This window comes from Pituophis catenifer, unplaced genomic scaffold, assembly GCF_029215685.1.
Source record: "Pituophis catenifer annectens isolate HBS135680 unplaced genomic scaffold, rPitCat1.0.hap2 SCAF_8, whole genome shotgun sequence".
Taxonomy (NCBI): domain Eukaryota; kingdom Metazoa; phylum Chordata; class Lepidosauria; order Squamata; family Colubridae; genus Pituophis; species Pituophis catenifer.
In genome coordinates this window covers 51946134-51972512 of record NW_027256888.1, presented here as the reverse complement: position 1 = coordinate 51972512, position 26379 = coordinate 51946134, and the positions used below count along the sequence as shown (strand labels likewise).

The window sequence follows — 26379 nt, the reverse complement described above, 5'->3', positions numbered from 1 at the left end:
TACACATATATGACCCACATTAAAAAAAAAAGTGTGGCTAGCTTTTTAATACATAATTTAATAGCAGCAGCGATAAAATTATTTTCCTATATCTGATAAAACATTCAAATTGCTGTTGCACTCTTAGGGATACAGAAGAGGCATAATTAACTCGAACTGTTTTCCTTCTAGCAAACTGAAGAAACAACATTTATGTATTTCAACCAATGAACTTGTTCAGTGGTCTGATTGTCTATACCCAGGGTCAGCAATCCACAGCTCTGGAGCCTCATGTGGCTCTTTTATCCCTCTGCTGTGGCTCCCTGTAGCTCAAAATATGCATCACAATTGCAAATGTGTGACACCCACCAACACACAATTTATTAAGCTTTTCAACCCCTGCTAGCCAACCATGGATAAATCCAAGAAAATAAAAGTTTCAGAAGAAATCAGAATCTTTAATTCAACTATATATGCTAGTTTTGTGGCCGCTCAGGAGATAGTCAGGCATGGGAAGAGTTCTGTGGCTCCCGGTGTTTTCTTTTCTGTGGGAAACGGGTCCAAATGGCTCTCTGAGTGTTTAAGGTTGCTGACCCCTGGTCTATACACTGTTTATAAAACTTGGGGATGTTGGAAAATATTATGACTTTGCTTTTTTGATGGCCGATAACAAGCTGCTGTTTGTTAAATCCTTAAGACCCTCATAAAACCAAGCTACGTTAGTGGCCAATTTGCATCATAATCTACATAAAATAGAAAAGGAAGTTAGTTCCCCATTAATTTCAGAGTGTGTAGATCTAGATTTTATAAATGCTTAATAAACATTTTTGTACAAATAATAAGCAAGAGTGGGGCTAAGATGAATTCTTGTTTCAGCCCCATGGCGTTTATGATTGAAGAGTTGTCCAGCAGATTTGTGTGTACCGGTAACTCACGGTTTTGTATTAGCATAGAGTTTTTATATATGTACTAACAACAAACATTTATCAGTGATACAATTCTTAAGTTTCTCCCATAAATAACATCTTACATGAAGTGAGTTATATTCAATGTACCTCATAGGTAAGATCTTTTTAAGGAATCATCATGATAAAAGCTCAGTACAATAGTTTTTTAATTGGAGATGCCAGCAGGTGGAGACGTTGCACACAATTTTCCAGGTTTTAGCAGGCAAGTGTTGTCTCTGAAAGTATGCCACATGGTAGATATCTGGTAAATAAGGTAACAATGTTAGGCCTATTTGCAACTTTGGGGAATTCCTCTTTTCTATAGTAAATTCCTACAAGCCTTTCATAAGTGCAACTTCATAAGCACATAATTTCACAAATCATAATGATAATCATAATTTCAATTTCCTCTAATTCTGTAATCTAAAAATTGTGTAGTGTAAGCTTTGTGTTCATACAAATTTCATAGCCATGTCATTAACAAACAATTATAGAGCTTATTTTTTCTCTCTGTGATCCAGTAGATGATTTTCAGTTTTTTCACACATATATTTTTATTTTTTTTTTTAATTAAGAGACTGGCAGGTCATGGGATCTGCAGCAAAACCATTTTTTAAAAAAATGTATGAGGTCTGGGTAAAACTTCAGAATTTATAAACACTTTGTTTGGTCTACAAATCACATGCAGTGCCATAATTGGACTTAATATTTGTATTAGTGGCTACTTTTCTTTTTCTTAGAGATTTATTACAGAAAAGTATCTCTAATGCTTTGTGGATTTGATATGTAGAATAAGTTTGATGTTACCTACCATATAACTGAGTCAACATATAATATTGAATCATGGTCTCTTGAACAAACTGTAAATTCACATACAATACAAAAGTTGAACTTAGTGTTAAAGCTACCAGACCCAGATTGCAAATAAGAATCAGTATCAGAATAGAAGGGACCTTTGAAGTCTTCTAATCTAACCCTATACAGATATTCATTCATTCATTCATTCATTCATTCATTCATTCATTCAATTTATATGACTGTTCATCTTAACAACAGTTAAGACTCTGGGCAGCTAACAATATTAAAAATTCAATAAGAATCAAGAACAGTAAAATTACATATACAAATAGTGATAGCCAAGGACAACAGTCATTAATAACACCCATCTCACAGGCTCATTTACCGCCTGCCCTTTACACCCAGAAAGAGTTTTGTTTTTAAGGAACAAACTAGGCTTTAGGGGATGTGGTGATCCAGGTGTGCCATTAATGGAAACATGGTGTCTTCTGTATCTCTTTTCTGTTATCTACGGGTTGTCTTGATCTGTGCAGCTGAAATTTGGTAGCTCTACTTGGTGTACCATTGAAATACAAATCACAGATAAATTAGGTTAAGACAAAGAGATGTAGCTACAATCTAAACCCACTGTTTGTACTGTCTTATTTGATTTGGCCATAGCAATACAGGTAATCCTTGATTTACGACCACAATGGAGACCAAAATTTCTGTTGCTACATGAGACATTTTTAAAGTGAGTTTTCCCCATTTAGTAACATAGTTGTTAAGTGAATCTGACTTCCCCATGGACTTCTTTTGTCAGAAGTTTGCAAAAATCTGATCATGTGACTCTAGGGCACTGCAACTGTCATGAGTCAGTTGCCAAACGTCTGAATTTTGATCATATGACCTTAGGGATGGTTGTGTGAAAAACATTCATAAGTCACTTTTTTCAGTGCCGTTGTTAACTTTGAACAGTCACTAAATGAACTATTGTAAGTCGAGGGCTACCTGTATGTGGCATTTGAAAGGAAATTTATAGTTCTGATTATATAGCTATTAATATAATTAAACAAAGAGGTAGTGTGTGACAGTATCAGCACTTCAACCACTACACCACATCTCTTTTTCTTTGAAAATAATTTTTGGTGTTTCTAGAACATGGTCAACTCTCTGCTTTAGAAAGAAATATTTTGCTTTACAAATTGCAGAATGGCAACCTTAATATTCACTGTTGGCCCAGTGGTAGTGCGGCATGTCTATAAAAAGGAGGAGAAGAAAGCAATTAGATAATGTGAAGAAACAAGACAGTTTCACCTAGCCAAGCCACACAAATATGACTTTATATCAGGCAGTAAGAAAGGCCTGGAAAACTGCTGATTGACTAGGTTACAGATCAAAAGTAATTTTTATTTTTAATGAATTAGTATGTCATTTAATCATACTTATAGTAACCTGCTTCATTTTTATATGGGTTTTGTTCACAAGAATAAGCTCTGGATAATCTTGGCATCGACAGTCTATCCCCTCATGTCTAATATTGGACCCAAATGATTGATTTCATCAAAATGATGAGATATAACATACTTATATACTTTTAATTGTTTCCTAGTATGATTTGTAACCTATGACCAGAGGTGGGTTTCAGCAGGTTTGGGAGAACCAATAGCAGAAATTTTGAATAGTTCGGAGAACCGGTAGTAAAAATTCTGACTGACCCTACCCCCATCTATTCTCTGCCTCCCAAGTCCCAGCTGATCGGGAGGAAATGGGGATTTTGCAGTAACCTTCCCCTGGATTGGGGAGAGAATGGTGATTTTACAGTATCCTTCCTCTGCCACGCCCAAGCCACTCCCACCAAGCCATGCTATTCCCACCAAGCCACACCCACAGAACCGGTAGTAAAAAAAATTGAAACTCACCACTACCTACGATTATCATTAAGTGTTGTACCTTATGCTTCTTAATGAATGTATCTTTTCTTTTTATGTACACTGAGAGCATATGCACCAAAGACAAATTCCTTGTGTGTCCAATCACACTTGGCCAATAAAGAATTCTAATCTTAATAGTTATATAAAAGAAGAAACGCTTAACATCTGTGGATTATTATGTAAGATCTATGTGTTGAAATGTTCTGTACTTCGCAGCCAGTCAAGGTATAGCATCCTCCAGATCTGTTTTCTTTACCTACCTAACGGTTAGGTCCAGAGCATCAACCAAGAAAATTTTCAAGTAATTATTAGCCAGCATTTGTAGCCGCCTTCAAGAAGCAGCAGATCAAAACGTGTGTCAGTATAATATTGTAGGTTTATTAGTTCTTCAACCAAAGGTTAGGGTTAATCTTCTAGAAATGACATAATTTTCATAAACAGCCATTACAGCTAATCTTTCCAGGAACATTTGATAAATGAGTCAGTAAGTGGTTGAGTCATACTTATCAAATTACCAGATGCTCTTGTTAGTGTTAAGTATGAATTTTTCAACCCCCTCAAGAAGAAAGTTTGAAAATCCCTGGAAATGGAGGGCCTTTGAATCCACCATTTTTACCCATCTGAACCAGTGGTGAAATTCAATTTTTTATACTACCGGTTCTGTGGGCGTGGCTTGGTGAGCGTGGTGTGGCTTGGTGGGCATGGCTTGGTTGGCATGGCAAGGGAAGGATACTGCAAAATCCCCATTCCTACCCCACTCTGGGACCAGCCAGAGGTGGTATTTGCTGGTTCTCCAAACTACTCAAAATTTCCACTACCGATTCTCCAGAACCTGTCAGAACCTGCTGGATTTCATCCCTGATCTGAACCCTAACATGTTCCAATCATCAGAAAAGCCTTGACAGGATCAACTGATCAGTCAGATTGGTGATATACTGTATAACTGGCATGTTGATGTTGCCATGCTGACTGAAGAAATGTTCTCTTGGCTTTGGGAATGGTGAAGGAATGACTGAACCATTGTGTGTGCGTACGCCGCGTATGTGTGTGTGTACTTTTAGAAAAGATTACTAGGTTTCAGAAAGAGGAAAGTGTGAGAAAGAAGATCAGATAACACCACCTTGATTGTTTGATAGACAAGGGGGCGTACAGAAATGACAGGTTTTCAAGATCCTGTTATTCTACCCTGCAATAATAAATAGCATCTCTGCTGTTCCTGTTTCTTAACCTTACTTACCTTAAAGGGCTGATGCTAGCAGAAGAATCCCCTAATGTGTTTAGCAACCTCATGTAGATAATAAACTGGAACAAGAAAAGCATCAAGCTTTGGCAAAATCTTCAGGATAATTGATTGATCTGTCTCCTGAAAATAACAGATCCAATCTTGACTTCTGTCACCCATCTTTGCTATTTCCAAGGATCTTTTCCTATTATTTTTTGCCTTTAAATTATGTGTCAAAAATTAGTGCTTCCAATGAATAGTCAAGTTTGTCAAATATTGAATTGTTTGCTGTTCTTGTAGTTCAATCTGCCTTTAGATTTTTTCCCCAGCACTATTATTCAAAAACATAATTTTGATTTATTCAGTCTTTCTGATGGTGCACTTATCATATATTGCAACTGGGAAAACCATAGCCTTAACAAAGCATACCTTTGTTGTCAGGCTGATGTTTCTGTACTTTAATATAAATTCTTGCATAAAAGCACCTAGAGCTGTCTGTAGAACTCAAGAGAAAGAGAATAAATATTATCAAATCTCTCTTTTGAATAAGTTCAAATTTAAGGCTTCCAGAAAGGTTTCCATAATACTAAAATGATGTCACTATACACTATATAAATTAACTATCTTAACTTTTACATGCAACTTCTTCCTTTGGAGTACTTCTGTCCAGAAGAAAAGTGGACAGTCACTGCTAAATCAGAGTCACATTGAGGTTTTATTGTTCTTGCAGTTCTTAACTTATTTGGTCACTTAATTGATTCAATTGGTGATAGAGATCAACTAGGATCTTCCTCTATTTTGTCCCTGTGGAGCAGATTTTAGCACTGTTTTTCAGTTATTGTGTTTATGGATATCAAACTTTATGGTAACAAGTCATGGCTTGCTTGATCACAGCATATTAAGCCATAGTACACTGGATTTACACATCTTAGACAAATCAAGGAAGCTATATTTGGTTTCCACAAAACTCTGTAGTGCATATTAGTCAAAAGAATTTAGGCTACTTTTCAGGGGTGAAATTCAGCAGGTTCTAACAGGTTCTGGAGAACCAGTAGCAGAAATTTTGAGTAGTTCAGAGAACCGGCAACTACCACCTCTGGCTGGACCCAGAAGGGGGTGGGAATGGAGATTTTGCAGTATCCTTCCCCTGCCACGCCCACCAAGCCACGCCCATAGAACTGGTAGTAAAAAAATTGAATTTCACCACTGCTACTATGTATGTAAATTTGCCCAGTGTGCTTAATTTATAATTCCACTTGTTATGTGAGTCAAGATCAATTGACAATCAAATGAATTATGGGCAAACAGTTTGAATGAATGGGCCTTCTACTCTACAAAATAAATGTGGCAGGACTGTTCAGATTTCATTCTGTTTGTAGGCATACATGATTTTAGAAATTAGTAGACATGAAATACAACAAAGAGTACTGTTGGCACTCTTACAGTTCTATTTCCTGACACATTTTATCGTAGGATGACTGTATTTTTCTTTGCCTCTGCTAGAATTGATTATTAAGACTTACCATCAGGGTTCTTAGAATACAATTTGCATATTTATATACAAATTAATAGCCAGAATACCTGATACAAGTATTAAAAACATCCTACCTACCAATTTGCATTTAAACTTTACCAGCATTGCTACAGGTCCTTACAGAAGGGGAGGGTTTAGAAAGGAGACGCAATACCTATAATGTGAATGATGTAGGAATAGTACAGGGTCAGCTATATGAACACTGAAGGACCCTCTTTTATTCACATTATTATAAGAAAGAAATGTTCTTGTTTAGAGATTACACTAAATCAGCTAAATTCCATTCTTGGTAATATATATCTTCTGAGGGGCCTAGCTGTCAAGGATGCAAGGACACCCATATGAAACAAAAAGTTACTTATTATCCAAAGCAGCCATGAATCTACGCCTCAGCAATCACAGAACTGAGGAAGGTTGTTTAGCTAAGATAATCTTATGAACTAGAAAATAATGAAGGAATTTAGTAATTAGAAAGTGTCAATTATAATGTAACAAATGTATGTTAACCATATATGGAAAACTGCTGTGCTCACAAAATCCTTTGTCTTGGATATGTATAAAAGCAGTTGTATTAGAACTCTTCTTGATTCAGAATTGCAGATACAAATCTGATTCTGAAACTGCGCAATAAACTGTCTCTGGCTGACCAGGAATGTTGTTTGGTCCCATCATTCCATAACACCTATATGTGGCCCAGATTTACCGGTAAACGTGACAGTTCCCCAGTTCGCAACGCGCACAAACACACACACACACACACAGGCAGATAGGCAGACAGGGAGACAGACACACAAACGGGGGGGGGAGATAGGGTTCATTTATTTATTGCATTGGGAGCGAACTATTCGTCGTTATCCCCGCGGCTCATGGAAGTCCACAAGGCGCACAAGGGTTTGACCAGAGAACAGAGTCGTCCTCGCGCCGAAACAGACAAGCGCGCCGGCGCTGGGAAAGCACCGCTGCCCGGCGGCGTTGGGGCTCAAGGGCAGCCACGACCTCGGTTAGGGAGCTTCCGCTTTCGGGGTTGCGCGAGGAGCTGTCAGTCAGGGAAGAGCCCCATCCCAGGGTGATGTCAGCGGATCAGCTGCTCTATAACAAAGCGGGGAGAAGCCGAGCGTGCGAGTGGCCCTCGGGCAAAGCGAGCTCCGAGGGGAAGAGCGCGTGAAATCGGGCGGCTCTCTTCGGGTTGGACGAGGCGGGAGCGTCATCGGCTCCCAGGCACACCTACCCAAGGCAAGGCGCCGCGGCCGAGGAAGCGGACTGCTTTTGCGCTCGGCGGGCTGAGCTATGGATAGTGACGAGGAGACGCTGGAAGAGACCGTCGAGGGTAATTGCGTGGCTTTGGGCCTAAGCCAGGGAGGGAGGAGTTTAGGCGAGTCGCTCGCGGGCGCCGAGTTGGGGGAAGTTGGGAGCCCGAGGCGGGGACAAGCCTGAGGTGTTTTTCTGCCCCCAAGCTTTGCGCGTCTCCACATGGCGAAAATGGAAGAAGAGCTCCTCCGCCGCTGGGGATTGCGGGAGTAAACGTGGGGTCTTTCTTTACGCCTGGTAGCTTTCCGGGAGGTGGAGTAGGGTCTCCCCCCTATTGGGGTGCGCTCAGAGGGGGGAAAAAAACCCAGCGAAAGTTCCCATTCTTCTGTGGAATCGGTGTTTGCAAGTTGATGTGGGGCGCGTGGCACAGCCTGGACTACACTTTGGGGGGAAAGCAGCTTGGGGTGAAGAAGAACTTTCTCCTCTTCAGTAAAACCCAAAAGAGATCAGCAGGGACGATCGCGCTCCAGAGTTACTGCAAACCTTTTGTCTTTCTTTTCCGGGCAGACGCGTGGCGTGGAGGCGAGGGTGGAAATGTTTCTATGCGCTGAAAGCGTCCTTCGCAGTTAAACCTGAAATCTGCTCGCCTAAAGTTCGGCTACAACCTTTCCCTTCCAGATTATTACGGTCGGGCGGTTGAGACCAAAGCGGTCTTAGACTCTCCGACCGGTTCTAAAAACATATTGTTTGTGCCTTAGTTTCTCCCTGCACTGTCCTTTGGAGGCTCAGAATAATCGTACTGTCAAAAATGTTTCCAGGAACCATGAGATCTGGGAGAAGTTGAACATAATTCGAGACTTTCAACATTTTACATATTATTATTGCTTGAATAATTTAGGAAAATCATGTGGCTAAAATTGCAAATTTGTTGAGCTGCTTAAATTTCCTGCATTGTTTTTTTTTTTTTTTTTTTTTGAGGATGCAACCCAGAAGTCCACACCCCACAAATTTTCTCCAGTAATTTTTAATGTGACTATGTTTCTGATGGAAAAATATTAAAAGGTGTTGTATTTGGAGATGTTAAAGTGAAGATTTGGTCTTTAAAAGTTCCTAAACAGAAACATAAGGTTTTTAACCCGAATCTAAATATTCATTTTTATTTGTTTTTACTATTGCTCCTGGAAGTTTCTAGCAAGATTTTTAGAATTGACACATGTCAAATTGGTTAATTCTGATCTGCAGAATAATAACTATGTTGCAATCCTGGTACCCTATAATTTGGAAACAATAACTGTATTGTCAGTGGAAGGTTCTGCCTTTTGAAATAATACAAATTACGTTTAATTGCTAACTTAATGTTTAGAGTGACTGCATTTAAAATCTGAAATGTATTTTAAGTTCATTAAATATGGAATTCTATTCCTAGTTATATACAAATTAAGGTTGTGCGAGCATCGTTGTTGACTGGATTTTTTATGTGTTGACTTAGATCCACGGCAGTACTAAACATTTTTTTTCTTTCAAGACAAGGAAAAGTCAAAACTAATTAAGTACAGTATTCTAATGTGGGGCTACACCTTAAAGTCAGTTGGGCTCATCTGGGTGTACTGTAATCTGTAACAGAATGGCACATAAATTGAAGAGAATGAGAGACTAAAGAAAGCTAGAGGAAATATTTTACTAATACTGGATAACTGAAAAGTTGATCTGAGATTTGATTCTCACTGAGTCATTAGGACATATCACTATTTACTGTATTCAATCATTTGTGAACACATCCTGGCTTATATTGGGCAAGTGCCAGTAATTATATGTGCTATAAGTATAATTAGTAAGTATATACTAACTTATAATTGAGTTATCAGCAGTTTTAATGAACAATGTCACCAGTCAAATCCATATAGTACAAGTGTCACTAAGCCATAAACCTATTAGTATTGATGCATCATTTAATCCCATCAGGAAAGGCTAGTTGCCAACCTTAAAGTTGATGACTTAGCATAAATATGGCCCAAACGGTTTCTTTAAAGTTTGTAGAATTGTTTAAATCAACACCTTAAATGAAAGAAAAAAGAATTGTTAAGGCCATAGCTTGTTTTTAGCCTGTTTTATTTTTGCAATCCTCCAGCAAACAATGAAGGAATAAACATAGTGAGCAAACCCTATTTCCAGCCTTTTTGGATAAAATGACAGGTAATAAAAAATGAACACACCTGTGTGCAGAATATTTTTTTTTTAAATTTGATTTATATGCCGCCCTTCTCCGGAGACTCAGGGCAGCTTACAGTGCGTTAAGCAATAGCCTTCATACTTTTGTATATTTTATACAAAGTCACCTTATTGCCCTCACAAACTGGCTCCTCAATTTCCCTACCTTAGAAAGGATGGAAGGCTGAGTCAACCTTGAGCCTGGCAAGATTCGAACTTACTTTAATTGCAGACAGCTGGTGTTAAATTACAGTGCCTTGTCTGCAGTTATCTACACTCTGCAACTGAGCAGAGATATACCATTCTAATGACTGCAGACATGTACTTCCTGCAATACAAGGTATGTTATGTGTCTGGGCATGTTCAACACAAGTACTTGATCTGCACAAAGTATGTCTTACAGGAGGAGGTTGTTACATGTCCGTCCTTAGGCTCTTTGGATTATCAAAAATATTTTCAGAAACCCAGATAAATTATATTTCATGTAAGATACTTTTGTTGAGATGGCAACTTTCATTTAGTAAAACACTGATCTTCTTTTAATAATGTCAGGTATCGGGGGCTGAATTGATTGTTCGTCTGAAAAGGCCAGTATGTCAGACTTGCTCCTGATAAGATATTGGCATTCCTCCATTGACTTTTATGATAAAATAGATTTACATACAAGGCAAAACCTGTTTTATTTCTTCTTCTATTCTCCTTAATCATGTCACAGTATTAAACAGAGAGATACAATTTGATCAATGCAAAGTATCCAAATAAGACTTCTTAGAGTAGTTTTGCAAAGGTTTTAAGAATTTAGGTCTGATGCAATTGGTTTATCACGTTAACATGAGGTGTATAACGGCAGTAGCATATGTGACTATGAGGGTTTTTAAAACTTTTTGTACCATTTCATAGCTAAGAAGACATTTTTTGAAAATGAACGCAGCTAAGTGCATATTATTATTATTTCTTTGAGAAGTAGTCTGGTTAGAGGTAAAATCAGATGGGCTGCTGGGGGTTCGCAGCGGTTCAGGAGAACCTCTAGCTAAGATTCTGTGCAGTTCAGAGAACCCCCAAATCCCACTTTTGGCTGGCCCCACCCACCCTGCCAGGAGTCCCTATGTGGCCCGTTTTGGATGCAGGTAAGTGCAGGGCACACACGGAGCCTCAGAGAGGGCAAAAAATGGGCCTACTGGAAGTTCGGGAGGCCTCTGGAGCCTGGGGAAGCCATTTTTGCCCTCCCAGAGGCTCGAGGAAAGCCTCTGGAGCCCAGGGAGGGCAACCCCCCCCTGCTGTGGTGCAGGAGGCCAACTAGGCCATGCCCACCCAGGAACTGGGCCAAGAACCCCTTGCTAAAATTTTTGAAGCCCACCCCTGGGTAAAATAGCATTTGGGAACTTTCTCTTTTTTCCTTTAAAATTAAATATCAGGCTCATAATGTAAGATTATATGAATTATCCATTTTCACATAAACATTGGTAGAATTTCAGTTTTCTTTCAAGAATTCCTGCAGCAATTCTGACTTCTGTTAGGTCACTTTTTTCTTTAGGTTGGTTGGATGATCAAATCTTCGTAGTGGAATATGATCGTCATCACCAATGTGACTTGGCTTCTTTGAGTGGCCAGGAGTTTACACCTGGTTACTTGGCTTTGAAAGAGGTGGTAATGACCCTTTCTTGTAGAGGCCATCTCTTGGTCTAGCACAGAGGTCTTCAAACTTGGCAGCTTTAAGACTTGTGGACTTCAACTCCCAGAATTGAAGCTATAGCTGGCTGGAGAATTCTGGGAATTGACGGCCACAAGTCTTAAAGCTGCCAAGTTTGAAGATCTCTGTGCTATCAATTCTGGAAAGTTTTCACCCATCAATTTTAGATAAGGTTTTTGGTAAGAATCACACCTGAATTAAGTCAGTACTAATAGGGGAAGAGTGTTAAGTCCATAGTAGTTCCAGAGCTGATTACCACAATTTTCCCCAAATTATAAAACTCTGGGAAAGATTATCAATTGGTTTGAGGTTAAGTATCATTGGTATGCTAATGATACTGAGCTGTACTTCACCACTTTAGACCAAGTCAAGGATACTGTAAAGGTATTAAATAGATGTTAGGAACTTGTTGTGAAGAAAGAGCTCTGATTAAACCCTAGTAGAGCTATTGTTCATCCATAAAAATCTTCTGCTTTCCTGAAACCTTAGTTCCAGCTGTGGCTGTGAGTGCAGTTGGACTAGAATGGTCTTTTCCCAACAGTTAATATGCCAATTATAACTTTACCTGGACTCAGGCACAGTAATGATTCATGATCTTATTATAGTGAATTAATCAATATATTCTACTTTAAGGATAATGTAGAAGTACTGCTGAGAAGTACTCTACAGAAAGCAGGAACCCAGGCTGCTGTGAATAGATCCCAGCATTGCAAAATAAAAATTATTTTATGGTTGATACCCTGATTGGTAGGAGTCATTTGGGCCCAATTCAAAATGCTGACTATTTACCCATGAAACCCTACAAAATAAAGCGCTGGGTTACTTTAGCAACTACATTGTCCAACATTATTTTGCCCATCCTGGCTGATAATTAAGAGTAGCCTGTTTAAGATCCTGCACCCAGGTAAGGTGAGGTGGGTATGGGCCTGAAGATAGGCTTAAGTAGTGGCTCTAATTTTGTGGAATATGGTGAGCCTAAAAGTGTATTTATCCATCTTATTCCCAGCATTTAGGAGGCTTCTTAAAATGTTCCATTTTAAATAGCCCTTTGAGGATGCTGATAAGTGGAAGAAGGGTGGTCATCTTATTTTTTATTAGTTGGTGCTTACATGAAATTCTTGTACTTAAACAACAAAAACAAATTATAGTAACACATCTATGGATTTTAACACATTTCCCTGGAATAGGAGATCTTGGATGATGGAGATTTCTTGCTTGTCTCAGGGTCAGTTTATCCCAGATAAAAATATTACATGAAAAATGATATATTTGAAAATCCCATTCACCAATTTTCATAGTGCTACAAACATAGAAATCTGTTACTCAAGTATAAAATATGCTGTAATGTGACTGTCTACATTTTGACTTTTAGTATTGTTATCAGAAGAGGTGAGATAATAAAGATCCCTGATTGTTTTGTTCACCTTTACTTCTGTGCTACTTATTTCATTTGAACAACCTCTACATTTATTCCCACTGAAAGAATTTATTTATTTATTTATTTATTTATTCATTCATTCATTCATTCATTCATTCATTCATTCATTCATTCATTCATTTATTTATTTATTTATTTATTTATTTATTTATTTATTTATTTATTTATTTATTTATTTATTTATTGGTTCAATTTATATGCTGCCGTTCTCCGGAGACTCAGGGCGGCTTACAATGCATTAAGCAATAGCCTTCATACTTTTTGTATATACCTGCTTAGTAGGGCTTTTGCCCCCCCCCCCAGCGGTGTTCTTTTTTTTTTTAATACAAAGTCAGCTTAATTGCCCCCGCAATCCGGGTCCTCATTTTACCTACCTCGAAAGGATGGAAGGCTGAGTCAACCTTGAGCCTGGTGAGATTTGAAATTGCAGTAATTGCAGGCAGCTGGTGCTGGTTAACAGCACTTTAGTCTGCTGCGCCACCAAGGCTCTTCCCAATGTCTCGAGCCTCCTTTGTTCTATCTAATCTAATCAATCCAAATATTGCCAGTGCTTCTACATCTGTCTCAACTTTGAAAGTTTAGCAAAATGTGATCATCCTTTGAATGTGTTTCTCAGTTCACATGTTGATTCCAAAGAAGTAAAACTGTAAGATCAATAGTTCATTGTCAACTTCTATAAAGATGCGGTGGAACAAATGTCAACTATAGTTAGCAATGCAGTCTGATACAATTACAAGTCAGCTTTGTCTGAAAACTGACAGTAATAAAATCTATGTTTTCTTGGGCAGCTGATGCAGTTTTCATTCTTGCAGATAACCAGGTAAGTGGCAGTATCTGCAATACACATTTTTAAAAAACCAGTTTGTTTGATCTGAGTCAAAACTGAGAGAACAAATATTTCAATAGACTAAATATTATAATGTCAAGAAATAAAACATTGGAAACAATATAACCTAAGAATTGTTGCAAGTGCATGACAAGATACAGAAAAAGATACGTTTGAATCAAAACACATATCTTGTGATCTAAAAATGTCCAGCTGTTTGAACTGAGTCTATATGTCTTTGTATGTCTAAATCTGTAAAGAATGGAGTAAAATAAAACCTATGACTCCATGCAAATTTGGTACAGTATGCATTAAATTTGCTGCAACATTCCTGCTGTCAAAATGATGCCCTGTATAAATTTGGGATATAATGGAATAAACTATGAGTAGTGTTGACTCATCTGATTTGGTCATATATATCTCACTGAGTCATGCTTCAAAATGTTTTCACTTGTCTACTTCATATATCAAAAATGAGGTTTGTCCATGGAATACAGACTCTTTGGGGGCATGCAGATATAAAATAACAAAGTTTGAAAATGTATCACCCATGACTTATTGGGATTGTGTCTGAATTATTTTCTTTGCTTGGCATAAAGGTTATTTTACATCAATGAACTGGGTCAGTAGCACTTGTCTGACAGCTACAGTATGTTTGCACAGTTTATTCATTCTTACATCTCTACATGCATAGATTTCCTTAATAGAATGTAATCTCTCCCATAATATACCTGTTTTGCAGAATGCTGGTCATTTGGCCCTTATGCTGTCCTTTCATTCTCCACTCAAAACCTATATCAGGCTCTGAAAGAGGAGAGAAATGTATTTATCAGTGTCTTGAATAATAGTTTAAGTGGATAAATACTACACTTGTACTAAATTTATAAATACTCAAGCTAGTTTGTGTGGCTGGATAAAATCAGCATCCAGTGCTGTTTCTTATAAGAACAGATTGCTTGTGTGAGTCCCACTGGTTTTCAAAATAGTTTTTTATTGTTATTTTTTTAGGAACACTTGATGATGATGGTATGCCCCATGGGTTTTGTATAGTCACATATTCTTCCACAGACAGATTTGAAGGGAACTTTGTGCATGGAGAAAAGAATGGTCATGGAAAATTCTTCTTCTTTGATGGAAGGTAGACATCACAGTGTCTTGAGTTCTTTCACTGGATTCCGAATTCATATTTAGCCATTTAGACACAGATATATTATATGTTGTACCAGAATTAGTGGGTAGGCATAACATATTAAACTAGTAGCCATGATTTAAAAATCACAGTGTTTGGAAACATAAAGCATGTTGATCTATGAAATAAATAAGAGTATGACTTAGTATGTTATAGATAGTCCTTGACTTACAACCATTGGCTGTTTGATGTTACAACAGCACTGAAAAATCTGTTAGTTACACTTACAACTGTTGCAAAATCCGGATGATCACATGATTGACATTCAGGTGATTGGTAATTGGCATATATATATGAGGGTTGCAGCATCCCAGGGTCACATGATTGCCATTTGCAATATTTACCCAATTAGCTTCCAACAAGCAAAGTCAATGAGAAAAGCTAAATTTGCTTAAAGTTCATGTGATTCACTTAATCGTAAAAAAAGATCATAAAATTGGGTATAACTCACTTAACAACCTATTTGTTTAACAGTCCAAACCAATTCTGGTCCAAACTGTGGTCCTGAGTCAAGAACTACCTGTATATAAAGCCTGACTATTTGCTGGGTTTACTTAAAAAAAAACAATCAGGTAAAATGACATGTTACAAACTCCATTGGCTTTATACAGTTATTTATTTATTTATTTTAAAAATTAATTTTTAAAAAATGGTAGGATAATAGTTTATAATGTTGGGATAATCATTAATAAAGCAAAGTAACAAATTACTTGCACTGTAGACCTAATGATTCGCCCTGCATTCTTTGACTTCTGTTCTATATTATATGGAACAAAAATAATTAAGTTCTTAGAAAAAATAAGTTATAAATAGTAGACATATTCTTGGTTTTCTCTAAATTTTTTGGTTCATGTTCTTTTCTCTGAAGTCATTTCAGTGCCTTTACAGTGTATATATGTTTTGAAGCCTCAAATATCTTTGTCTCTTTAAGCTCATTGACTCAAAGTGCTGAAAATGGAACTAGGATTCAGTCACTTTCCCCCTTGCCACAACTTTGCAATAATTTCCCAATTCCTTTAAATGGAATTGGGAATAATTTCCCAATTCCTTTAAATAATATATCATAAGGTTAGAATGTGTAGGAAATATTACAAAGTATCAGTCTTCACTATATAAAGTTTATTGTCATCCCTGACATTTATCAGAAAAACAAGGCGGATTATTAAAAACCTTCTTTAAATAAACTAAAGCTGTGAGTTACATCATAAAAAACCAGAAACATATTGATCATAATAAAACCTTGGACATGAACAGTCTATCCAATAGGACTGGTCTTTTTTTCTCTGTAAATGAGATAAAATAACAATCATTTCTACACTATTCTTTTTTCTTTGCTAGCACGCTAGAAGGCTTTTATGTTGATGATGGTTTGCAAGGCCAGGGAACATACACCTATGAGGATGGAGGCATACTTCATGGCACGTACATTGATGGTGAATTGAATGGGCCAGCTCAGGAATATGATGCTGATGGACGATTGGCCTTCAAAGGGCAATACAAAGATAATATTCGGCATGGATTTTGTTGGATTTACTATTCAGTAAGTTGTCTTATTTTCTCATGTATTTTACCATGTAACAATAACAGTTATACTGAGGAATCTACAGGGGTCAAGGGAGAGCTTCACATCAATACAATGAAGGCTTCATCTCTTTTGTATATAATGTGATGTAAAAAGCATTACAAAAGAGGCAGAAATTGTTTTCATTATTTTGTTCACTTCTTCACAGCTAAATGGAGATAGGTTGTTACAGTTTGGATGCAAATTAGTATCTTATTTTATTACAGTTGTGTATTGCCAAATCTGGAGTGACTAATGGAAGTTTACAACAAGAATAATATACATAATATAAATTATACAAGTATACATGTACACTACAAGCATATAACTAAAACGGAAAAAAAATAAAAATGAGAAAAATAAATGAACATAGTTGAATATAGTTGTTCATAACTCTACCAAATTTAAATGCAGAAAAGTTCCACCTTAGCAGCTTTATAGAGTGACTCCAGGGTTATGTTACAAGTAACACAACATAAACTTTCTGTCATGTAAATTTTCTGCATGTGAACAAATGCATGAACTATCTTGTGTGGCTTGGATAAAGGTTGTAATAAATAGAAAAAGTCCAGACAGTCCGGTTGCCTCTCGAAAAAAAGCACCTTTGGGACAACCTGGATGACTGAGAATCTCCACAGATGTAATAAATACCTTTGAGATAATCTTAACTAATTTTGATATAGAATAACTACAGCAGAATTGCAGTTTTTTTCATAAATGAATGAACGGCTCTATTCAGGATGCTCAAGCTAGTGCCTTGCCTGAACTGGTTCTGTAGAGACTCTGTCCTTCCTGTATACAACCTTCCATTGGTAACAAAATGTTCTCAATTATATAACTTGAAGAACAAAGCATGGTATTGGATCCCTATACATTGTTCCTGTCTTTCCCCCAAAACAGGTTTGAAGGCAGTGTTAAGCTATGGCAGAAGACTGAATAATAGCCCTTTGCACTCAGTTCTGAATTGTCACTAGCAAAGTAAGACAAGAAAATATCTTGCTTTGTAGCCATAACTAGCAAAAAAAAACCCATATTACTAAAGTATTTTATATGCAATGTTCTTCACTATGATACCCTTTATGGCTACTGGGACTACAATTCCTAGATTTACTTGTCAACACAGGAGTAGCAGTTGCCTGATATCTGAAGATTGCCAACTTGGAAAAAGCTGAATGAAAGTTCGGCAAAATTAATGAACACAAATGCAGCATAATCCTTTCTCCAAGTTATGCTAGCTGGGAAGCATAGGATGAAGCACATAATATTTCTGTCTATGGAAAGAACTTTCTGTCATCTGAAAGTTGACAGAACTATTTTTAAATGTTTTATTTAAAAATTTTAAAATTATGAGCTATCAAAACTCTCTTTTGGTAACCTAATAAACCCACCAGCAGAATTGTTCTGTTGATTAAGATATATTAAGTTGAAAATAGAGAAACATAGAGAAAAATTGAAAGGAGAAGAGCTGAATTACATAGCATTCAAATGAGAAAAAAATGCCAATAAAAGCTAGTCATGATCTGTTCTAATTGACAACTTATGAAATCCAATGAGAGCAAAAATATAGTCCTTTGTATCCTAACCCATTCTTTCAGGCATAATCACTCTGAAGTTTGGATACAGCATATTTTCCAAACTCAGTGGTGTCTTAGCTCTGTTAGAATCTGTTAAGTTTTGGAAGCAGAACAGAGTAAAACTGGTTATTTTATATATTTTATGCATGTAAATTATTTTGTAAATGGAACCTCTCACTCAAATAATTTTCAACTAGAGCTAGACAGCTTGAAAATCCCTTGTGAGACAGCTTTCTTTTTCCTTAGTATCTATTTTTTAAATTTTAAATGTATATGCTGCCTTTTTCATCCTTACAGAACCAGCATTTTACATTAATAGGACTGAAATGATGAGTGCAGAGGTACAAAAGCCAGAGTAAATGAAAAAACAGGAAATGAAAAAATAAAGTTCTAACTAGCACTTTTATTATCCAGATGAAAGTTTTTCACACTTTGTTCCCTGGAACTCTAAGGTTCTGTGAGAGATTAAGGACACTTAAAAAAAAGAATCACTCAGAGCCAGTTGTCTAACCCCAGAGTTTTGCCTTTTTATCAGGGTACTAGAAATGTAATTTAACTTTTTAATTTTGGGTTGAAAAAGCTTGAAAACCCCTCATATCAATATTGAGACTAAGATTTTTACTATTTGTCAACAGTAATCTTCATTAAATTTAAAAACAGCATACAATGTTTCCCCTTAATTTTTGGAAACAGTTTTATTGCTTCTTTTTCAGGATGGTGGGTATCTGGTTGGAGAAGTTAATGAAGAAGGAGAGATGACTGGAGAAAAGCTAGCCTATGTATACCCTGATGGGAAGATGGCATATTATGGGCACTTCATAGATGGTGAAATGATAGAAGCAAGATTGGCAAATGTTATACTGGCAGAGGAAGAAAAACTACAATTTGATGTTATACCAGGCAGTAAGTTGTCACTCATGTATTTTATCTCATAATATGTGAATGTCTAGGTCCTCTTAAAGATTTGACTACTTTATTAAGTTATTGTACTTACAATATATATATATTGTATATATATATTGCCTTTAGGGCCAGATTCTTGCAATAGCTAATTCTAAGTCTTTTACCAAGTAATGTAGCAATGTGAACCTATATCTGATGTTAATAATTAGGTTGGCTTTTTATATTTTGAATGTAGATTCCCATTTACAACAGCTGAATATACAAAGGAAGAGATTCTCAGAACCTTATATAATTACTGTTCGTCAGTGTTTCTTTTTCAGTCAAGCTGAGGAATTTAATTTTACATGGACAGCAGACAAAATAAACATAAATATTGTAATCTATACTGTCATTTCAGATCAAGAAATACAGCAGTATTTGTCAGCACTTTTTGACTTCCGGTTAATCTTCTAAACATTGTCTATTTTCTGAGGTCTCCCAAGCATAGTGTCAGCTTCCTGTCTAGTAGCCATTTCTTGAGTTCTTTCTGAGAGAAATGCTTTTGAATTCCAGATTATAAACTCCTTTGCTCCAGTTCTGTGTATCTAGGGCATAATAGCTGGAAGGAAGAGAAAATGATGAAAAAAAGAGAAAAATCTTGTGCTTTTCGGGGCAGGTGAATATTGCTACTATCATGGGGTTACTTTGTCAGTTTATGCCTTATCTAAAGCTATTTGGTGTTCTTTCAAGGAGCAGTTATATAAGGGTAAAATAGTGAGATGGTAGCATATACCTTTAATAAATAAAAACATGAAGAAATGTATTTTTTTTTTTAAAAAAAAAGACTTAGATGTGATATGGTGGCTGCTGTTAACTCCTTTGGAACAAAATTTAAATTATAATTTATGCTTTGGCAGCAGGATATATTGCAACTCTATACATTGATGGCATTCAGTAACAGATCCATTTTTAGAAATTGTTTACCAAGGAAAATATTTCCTAATAGATTTTAGACACCTAATATTTTAGCCGTTTGTCTGATGTGTAATTTTTAAGTTTTTAAGAGGTATGCAAAAATACTGTTTAAAGAACACTTAAAAAGTAATCCATTTGTATACCTAGTGTACGCAAATAAATCTAATTCAGAATTGATTTACAATTAGTCAAAAAGCATTATTTTTGGGTGAAGCTAAACTCCTATAGAATTACTTACAGTTGGAAAGAACATCAAAATGTATATGCAAAATTCTGTATTAATTGATCCTAAAATAGTGGTATTTAAAAAAATATTAAATTTGTGTAACATACATCATACATTTTTATTCTATATATTATTTTCTGTACTGATTTATTATAGGCCCAGTTTACAGTTTTGATAAATCTACTTCATCCTGCATTTCTACAAGTCCACTTCTTCCTGACCCTTATGAATCAGAGAGGTAGAATGTTTTATTAAAGTTTTGTCTTTCCATGCAAATATTTGCAAATAATATTTCACTGGGTTACACACATTAGTATACTATCCATTTACTTCCTTTCCACTCCCAAATATTAATCCTTTGTGAGAACGTAGAGATTGTCACATTTGACATCAATCTAGTCATGTTTTTTTCAAACTGTGCATTGAGCCACACAAGGTTACCCCAATGAATTCACAATGGTGCTGTGGGATCATAAACTCCTAGCTTGAAGTAGTTCACAGTTTTGCATAGGAGGACCATGAAAAAATTACCAAGGATGTTGTGAACTGAGAAACTCTGGGAATGTCTGGTCTAGTCTGTTTTTCCACGAGCTGGTTTTGGCTCTAGTCTGTCTACTGAGTATTTGTCTATTTGAGTATATTCCGTGTGTGTGTGTGTATATAGGTGCATGCACATGCACAGTGTCAGGTGAGATAAAATCAGGATAGCAGTCAATCCCTGTTGCTTTTCATATGTATGCAACACATATTAAAATAGGTGGAACTTTTATCACACACTCTTAACTGTCCTCTTGCTTTTTTTTATTACCCTCCACAAGTTGCCTTACAGCAGGAGTATCAAACTCAAGGCCCCGGGGCCAGATTCGGCCCACAGGGTCCTTAGATCTGGCCCGCTGTGCCACCCTGGAAACAACGAAGGACCAGCCTGTGGTGCCTCTGCCAGCAAAAATGGTGCTCAGGAGGGCTGCACACGGACCTTGCGAACTCCATTTTTGCTGGCAGAGGGTTGCAGGAGGCTGTTGCAGCCATTTTCGCTGGCAGAGCACTCGGGCCACTATAGGTGCCCCTGACATGAGTGACCGAGCTGGCCACGCTCATCCTGGCCACGTCCACCCCGGGCCCCCGAGGTCAAACACAACCCTGATGTGGCCCTCAATGAAATTGAGTTTGACACCCCTGCCTCACAGCATAATTTCATATGGTTATACTCTGAAATATGTGTTGTGTATTAAATTCCAAGACTGATTTCAAAGGATTGCAGTTGATATAACCTAAAAAGCCTTTTTGAAATAAATTATAGATTGGAATTCATTTTTAATTATCCACAGATAATCCAAAACTAAGGATAATATGGAATGTGCAATTTTAATTTTTTTAAAAAACATGTAATTGATATGAACGACTGGCTTATTCCCTTAAAAGTTCTTTAAACTATTTGTTTCTTTTGATATATTCCAAAATTAACACTTAGCAATATGAGCTTCACTTCTAGATTCTTATGTGTGCTCTAATAAGATCTGTCCTAGAAACCTTACTGCACATGCATGAAGTTGTAGATCAGATACTATTTTTATTCATTGCTTTAATTTAGGGTCTTTGTAGATGCATCTCTTATTTCCAATGCTGGAGAAGGTTTATTTACTAAAATAGCTGCTGAAGCTGGCACAGTGTTATCTTTTTACAATGGTATACGAATTACACATCAAGAGGTAAAGTACAAAGAAACATTTTCATTGCTTCTGTAACAACTTCCACGTTGCTTATTAATATTTCAATAGTATTTTCATGGTAACAACATTTCATTAAATAGAAAGATGGGGTGTATGTTTATGCCATTTGTACTACTAACTTTTGTGCTAATTCACATCTGTTATTTCAGATGTATAAAGCAGCAGCCCCCAACCTTTTGGGCACCAGGGACCAGTTCCGTGGAGAGACGGTTTTCTGCGGACTGGAAGGGGCATGGTTTCACATGCTGTCTGCATCTTTCTGGCATGACCAGGGATTGAGGACCCCTGATATAAAGATCTCCTAGTAGCTATATAGGTAGTCCTTGACTTATAACCACACTTGACCCCAAAATTTATGTTGCTAAAGTAAGAAATTTGTAAAGTGAGTTTTGCCCCATTTTACAACTTTTCTTGTCACCTTTCTTAACTGAATCAATGCAGTTGTTAAAGTAGTAACATAGTTAAGTGAATCTGGTTTCCCCATTGACTTTGCTTGTCAGAAGGTTGCAAAAGAGGATCACATTACCCCACAACACTGCAACCGTCATAAATGTGAGTCGGTTGTCAAGCAGCCAAACATAAATCATGTGACCATGGGGATGATGCAATGCCCCTTGACTTGCAATGCAAGTCTGAAAAATGGTCATAGGTCACTTTTTTCAGTGCCGTTGTAACTTTGAACAGGCACTGTTGTAAGTCGAGGACTACCTGTACAGCATTTATTCTTGGCAAAAATAAATGCCATCTCCTCCTCCTTTCCATGATATGATTTTGTTAAATACTAAGAATAAATTTGAATGTTCTCTAGTGACAAAAAATTTACACTAGTCTGCTTTTTGAGAGAGAAAGAGAGAGAAAGATTGAGTCAACGCTGAGTTGGGGGCACACACACACACACACACACACACACACACACACGCAAAAAGTCTGCTTTTGTGTAAAATTAATGAAATGAAAATTAATGAAAATGTGAAAAATATGTACGCAAGGTTGCAGGTACAAAAATTTTCATGAATATTGGAGTGGAATACTCTTTTCCCCCCCTCTAAGCTCTGACCTTATGTGGCAGACTTGCCAAACAGTTTATATATCTGGTTCTTTCAAACTCAAAAAAAATACATGTGAGTTTTGACTTGATAAAAATAAATATTTGTCATAGCAATATTGTTTTCAATGCCAGGTGGACAGCAGGGACTGGTCTTTGAATGGAAACACAATATCCCTTGATGATGAAACTGTCATAGATGTACCAGAACCTTACAGCCATGTAATCAAATACTGTGCCTCTTTGGGGCACAAGGCAAACCACTCATTCACCCCTAATTCTGTTTACGACTCGTAAGTATTTAACTTCTGCTCATGTCTTGAACAGTCACAATTATACACAATGATGCACTGATTTTGTGATTGTGTGTGTGTGTAAAGACAAACGCTAAATCATATACATGACAAATTGCCTTACTTAAAAATGAAACTAAGGAAAACATTTCTGGAAAAATGTGCCAGCTTGATAGAACAGACACCTTTAAATGAAACACAAACACTAATCCTGGCCCACTATGTATAACTTCATTAGTTTTGCATATTGTATGATTGATACCTGAAAAAACATTATGGGTAGACTAGCATTGCAAATGTGTTGTTATATAGCATGACACACCAAGAAATTTATGGTAGACTCAAATAAGTTAACTGAGTTACTTATATATAGGGGAATTTGCTACTTTTGCAGTGCTTGAATCAAAGTTTCCATTGGAATGGGTAGACTTTTAAAACTTCTTTTAAATAAAACCCCAAGGCCTTATTTTTATTGTATTTATTTATGTATTTATTTGTATCCCACCTTTATTATTTTTACAAATAGCTCAAAGTGGCAAACATATCCAACACGCCTTCCTCCTGTTTTTCTCACAGTAAGATTTAGTACTATTTTTTGTCGGTAAGAATATAGAGTAAATGTAATACCGTAGTGATTATTGTTAATAGCTCACATTTTTCCTGACTCCGTATGCCTATTTGTTTTTTAGATTTATTCACCCTCGCTTTGGACCGATAAAATGTATTCGGACAATTCAAGCAGTGGAGAAGGATGAAGAACTAACAGTGGCTTATGGCTACGATCACAGTTCCACTGGACAAAACGGGCCAGAAGTACCAGAGTGGTATCTGGCAGAACTAAGAGCCTTCCAAGCTTCCCTGAAAAAATGAAATGCAAGCAGTTTCCCTATTCAATACATTGCACTATCTTTGATGCTGGAATCGGAACAGCCTGGGGTTGATCATGCTGTGATTCTTCAATACTTTTCCCTATATTAGAAAGAGTGGAAGCCTTTTTTTTGTTTTTGTTCCTTGCAGACTAATGTGTTTTAGCCACTCCCTTAAAATAACCTTTACATTTAAGCTAATAGTGCAAAATGAATTATTTAATATGCTACACAAGGAAGTGTGGCCTTTTTTGGGGGGGGGCAACTAGTCTGCATCAGCAGCTGTCAAAATATAGAAAGAGAGCATTTTTAAAACCAAGGTTTTATCTGTACTGTGGTTTCTCTGATTCTGCGCAACTACATTTTGTATTTGCCATATTATGATGATAATAGAATTGTGCTAAGTGTAGTATTCTAAAAAGGCAAGTATAATTTCAGAATACTGCTTTAGGGTGTTTTCTGTTTTGGTGCACAAGAGACCTCTCTTTACATTATCTTCTTCCTAAAATCAGCACAAAAGTTTAAACTGCAAAAGGTTGGTAAAATGAGGACCCAGATTGTTGGGGGCAATATGCTGACTCTATAAACTGCCTAGAGAGGGCTGTAAAGCATTGTGAAGTGGCATATAAGTCTTAAGTGCTATTGCTACATGATGGTTTTTTAAGGCTCTGAGGATATGTGCCTGGAAGACCAGAGCTGCTATAACTTTAATCATGATAATCACATTTGAGTGACTTCTACTTGTCCATATGAGCATTTTCTACTGCTTGTTTTTGGTTTCTTACACTGGAGAGCATAATGTCAGTTTATATAGAACAAATGAATCAAGGATATACCAATAAATTCCTTGTTTGCTAAATTTATCTTTTTCTTGCCTTTAATTGGTAATTTACAAAATCCAAGCTACCAATACTCATCAAAGGCAGATTTATGTAAAGGTGGGAAATCCTACATTGCAAACCTTTTTTAAAACAACTGCAAAGTAATTCAGAGAGTTACATGGAAAACTCAACATTTTTACTATGAAGCGAATTATACTTGAGATTGTCAAACAGTTTTACGGGAATCATGAAAGTACATTTTACTAATCCTAGCTAACATTTAATAATATCATGATAAAAAAGTAAACTTTCAGGGATCTGACATAGCCAGTTACTGGCATTTCTTAAACATATTTTCAAATATGTGCAATATATGTTTACAGAATATTTGCTCTGTATTATACAAGTAGAAATGTCTATTTGCAATGTACTTATTTATTTAAAAATAAATAACCACTGAATTCAGTGGGACTTTCTTCAAATGTAGAGGATGCTGGTTTCTTATGCAGAAAAGACTCTGAATATGATCCTTATCAACAGGCTGATGATTCTGTTGATAAAACTCTGATTTGCTTATTTCACTATTTTAAATATGTAATACTATAGTCCCTAATTACAGTCTTTATACCATGCATATTTTAATTTTCAGGTTAAAAAGAGCCATTTTACTGCCAAAATAGTTTATGTAATTTATGCAACAATTTTGAAAAATTAGCATTAGCATTACAGTAATAAACTACTATTCTATTATAAGTAACAAAGCTAGAACCTACATATTGCAGCCTCATAAGGATTTAAATACTGCATAGAGTAGAAGGCATATAGAGGTGTACACTCTAGGGGTCTTTTTGGACCCTTGGCTCCTGCCTGTGGCAGCTGTGACTAGCAGGTGCTGACAGTCCCTAATGCCCTTGTGACTTCCTATCTGGAGTATTGCAAGGTACTCTACGTGGGACTTTCCTTGAGGAAGCTTCAACTGGTGGAGAATGCAGGTGCATGAGTAGTAAATAGTATTGGAAATTTGACACGCATAACACCATTACTTCCTGAATTGTGCTAGTTGCCAATGTGTTTCCAGATGCAATTCAAGAGAGCTAAATTTAGAGTTTATTATTAAGAATTCAGTCCTTTATCTGTTTATCTAAGGGAAATTTTACTAACATTTCTTTTTACAAAACTGCATTTGATTTCTACGTCAAGAGAATAATGGACATTTTAAATGGACATTGATAACATGACTTCGAGATTCACAGAGTTCGGTCTGCTGTACAGTCTTCTTTATTTTCCATAACATTGTTTCATATCCTAAAAGCAATCTTATAGTAATGATGAAGCCAAGCAATTAACTCAGAAAGTGCATGGCCAACATTTGCCACCAGTAAACTATTTAAAATCAGCTATTATTGGGGATTGT

At 36.6% G+C, this 26379-nt stretch overlaps 1 protein-coding gene across 2 annotated transcripts; it reads left to right on the top strand.

Annotated features, from left to right (window-relative positions):
- The first annotated feature begins 7590 nt into the window (after nt 1-7590).
- SETD7 (SET domain containing 7, histone lysine methyltransferase) lies at nt 7591-25273 on the top strand. Of its 2 annotated transcripts, XM_070948378.1 has the most exons (8): nt 7591-7720; nt 14812-14941; nt 16331-16532; nt 18841-19030; nt 20367-20448; nt 21802-21919; nt 23121-23278; nt 23968-25273. In XM_070948378.1, the coding sequence occupies exons 1-8, from the start codon at nt 7681-7683 to the stop codon at nt 24146-24148; spliced, it is 1101 nt and encodes a 366-aa protein (XP_070804479.1). In that variant the 5' UTR covers nt 7591-7680; the 3' UTR covers nt 24149-25273. The 2 variants fall into 2 exon arrangements, with proteins under 2 accessions (XP_070804479.1, XP_070804480.1); XM_070948379.1 differs by lacking the exons at nt 20367-20448; nt 21802-21919; nt 23968-25273 and having other exon boundaries at nt 23121-23253.
- Nucleotides 25274-26379: the final 1106 nt, after the last annotated feature.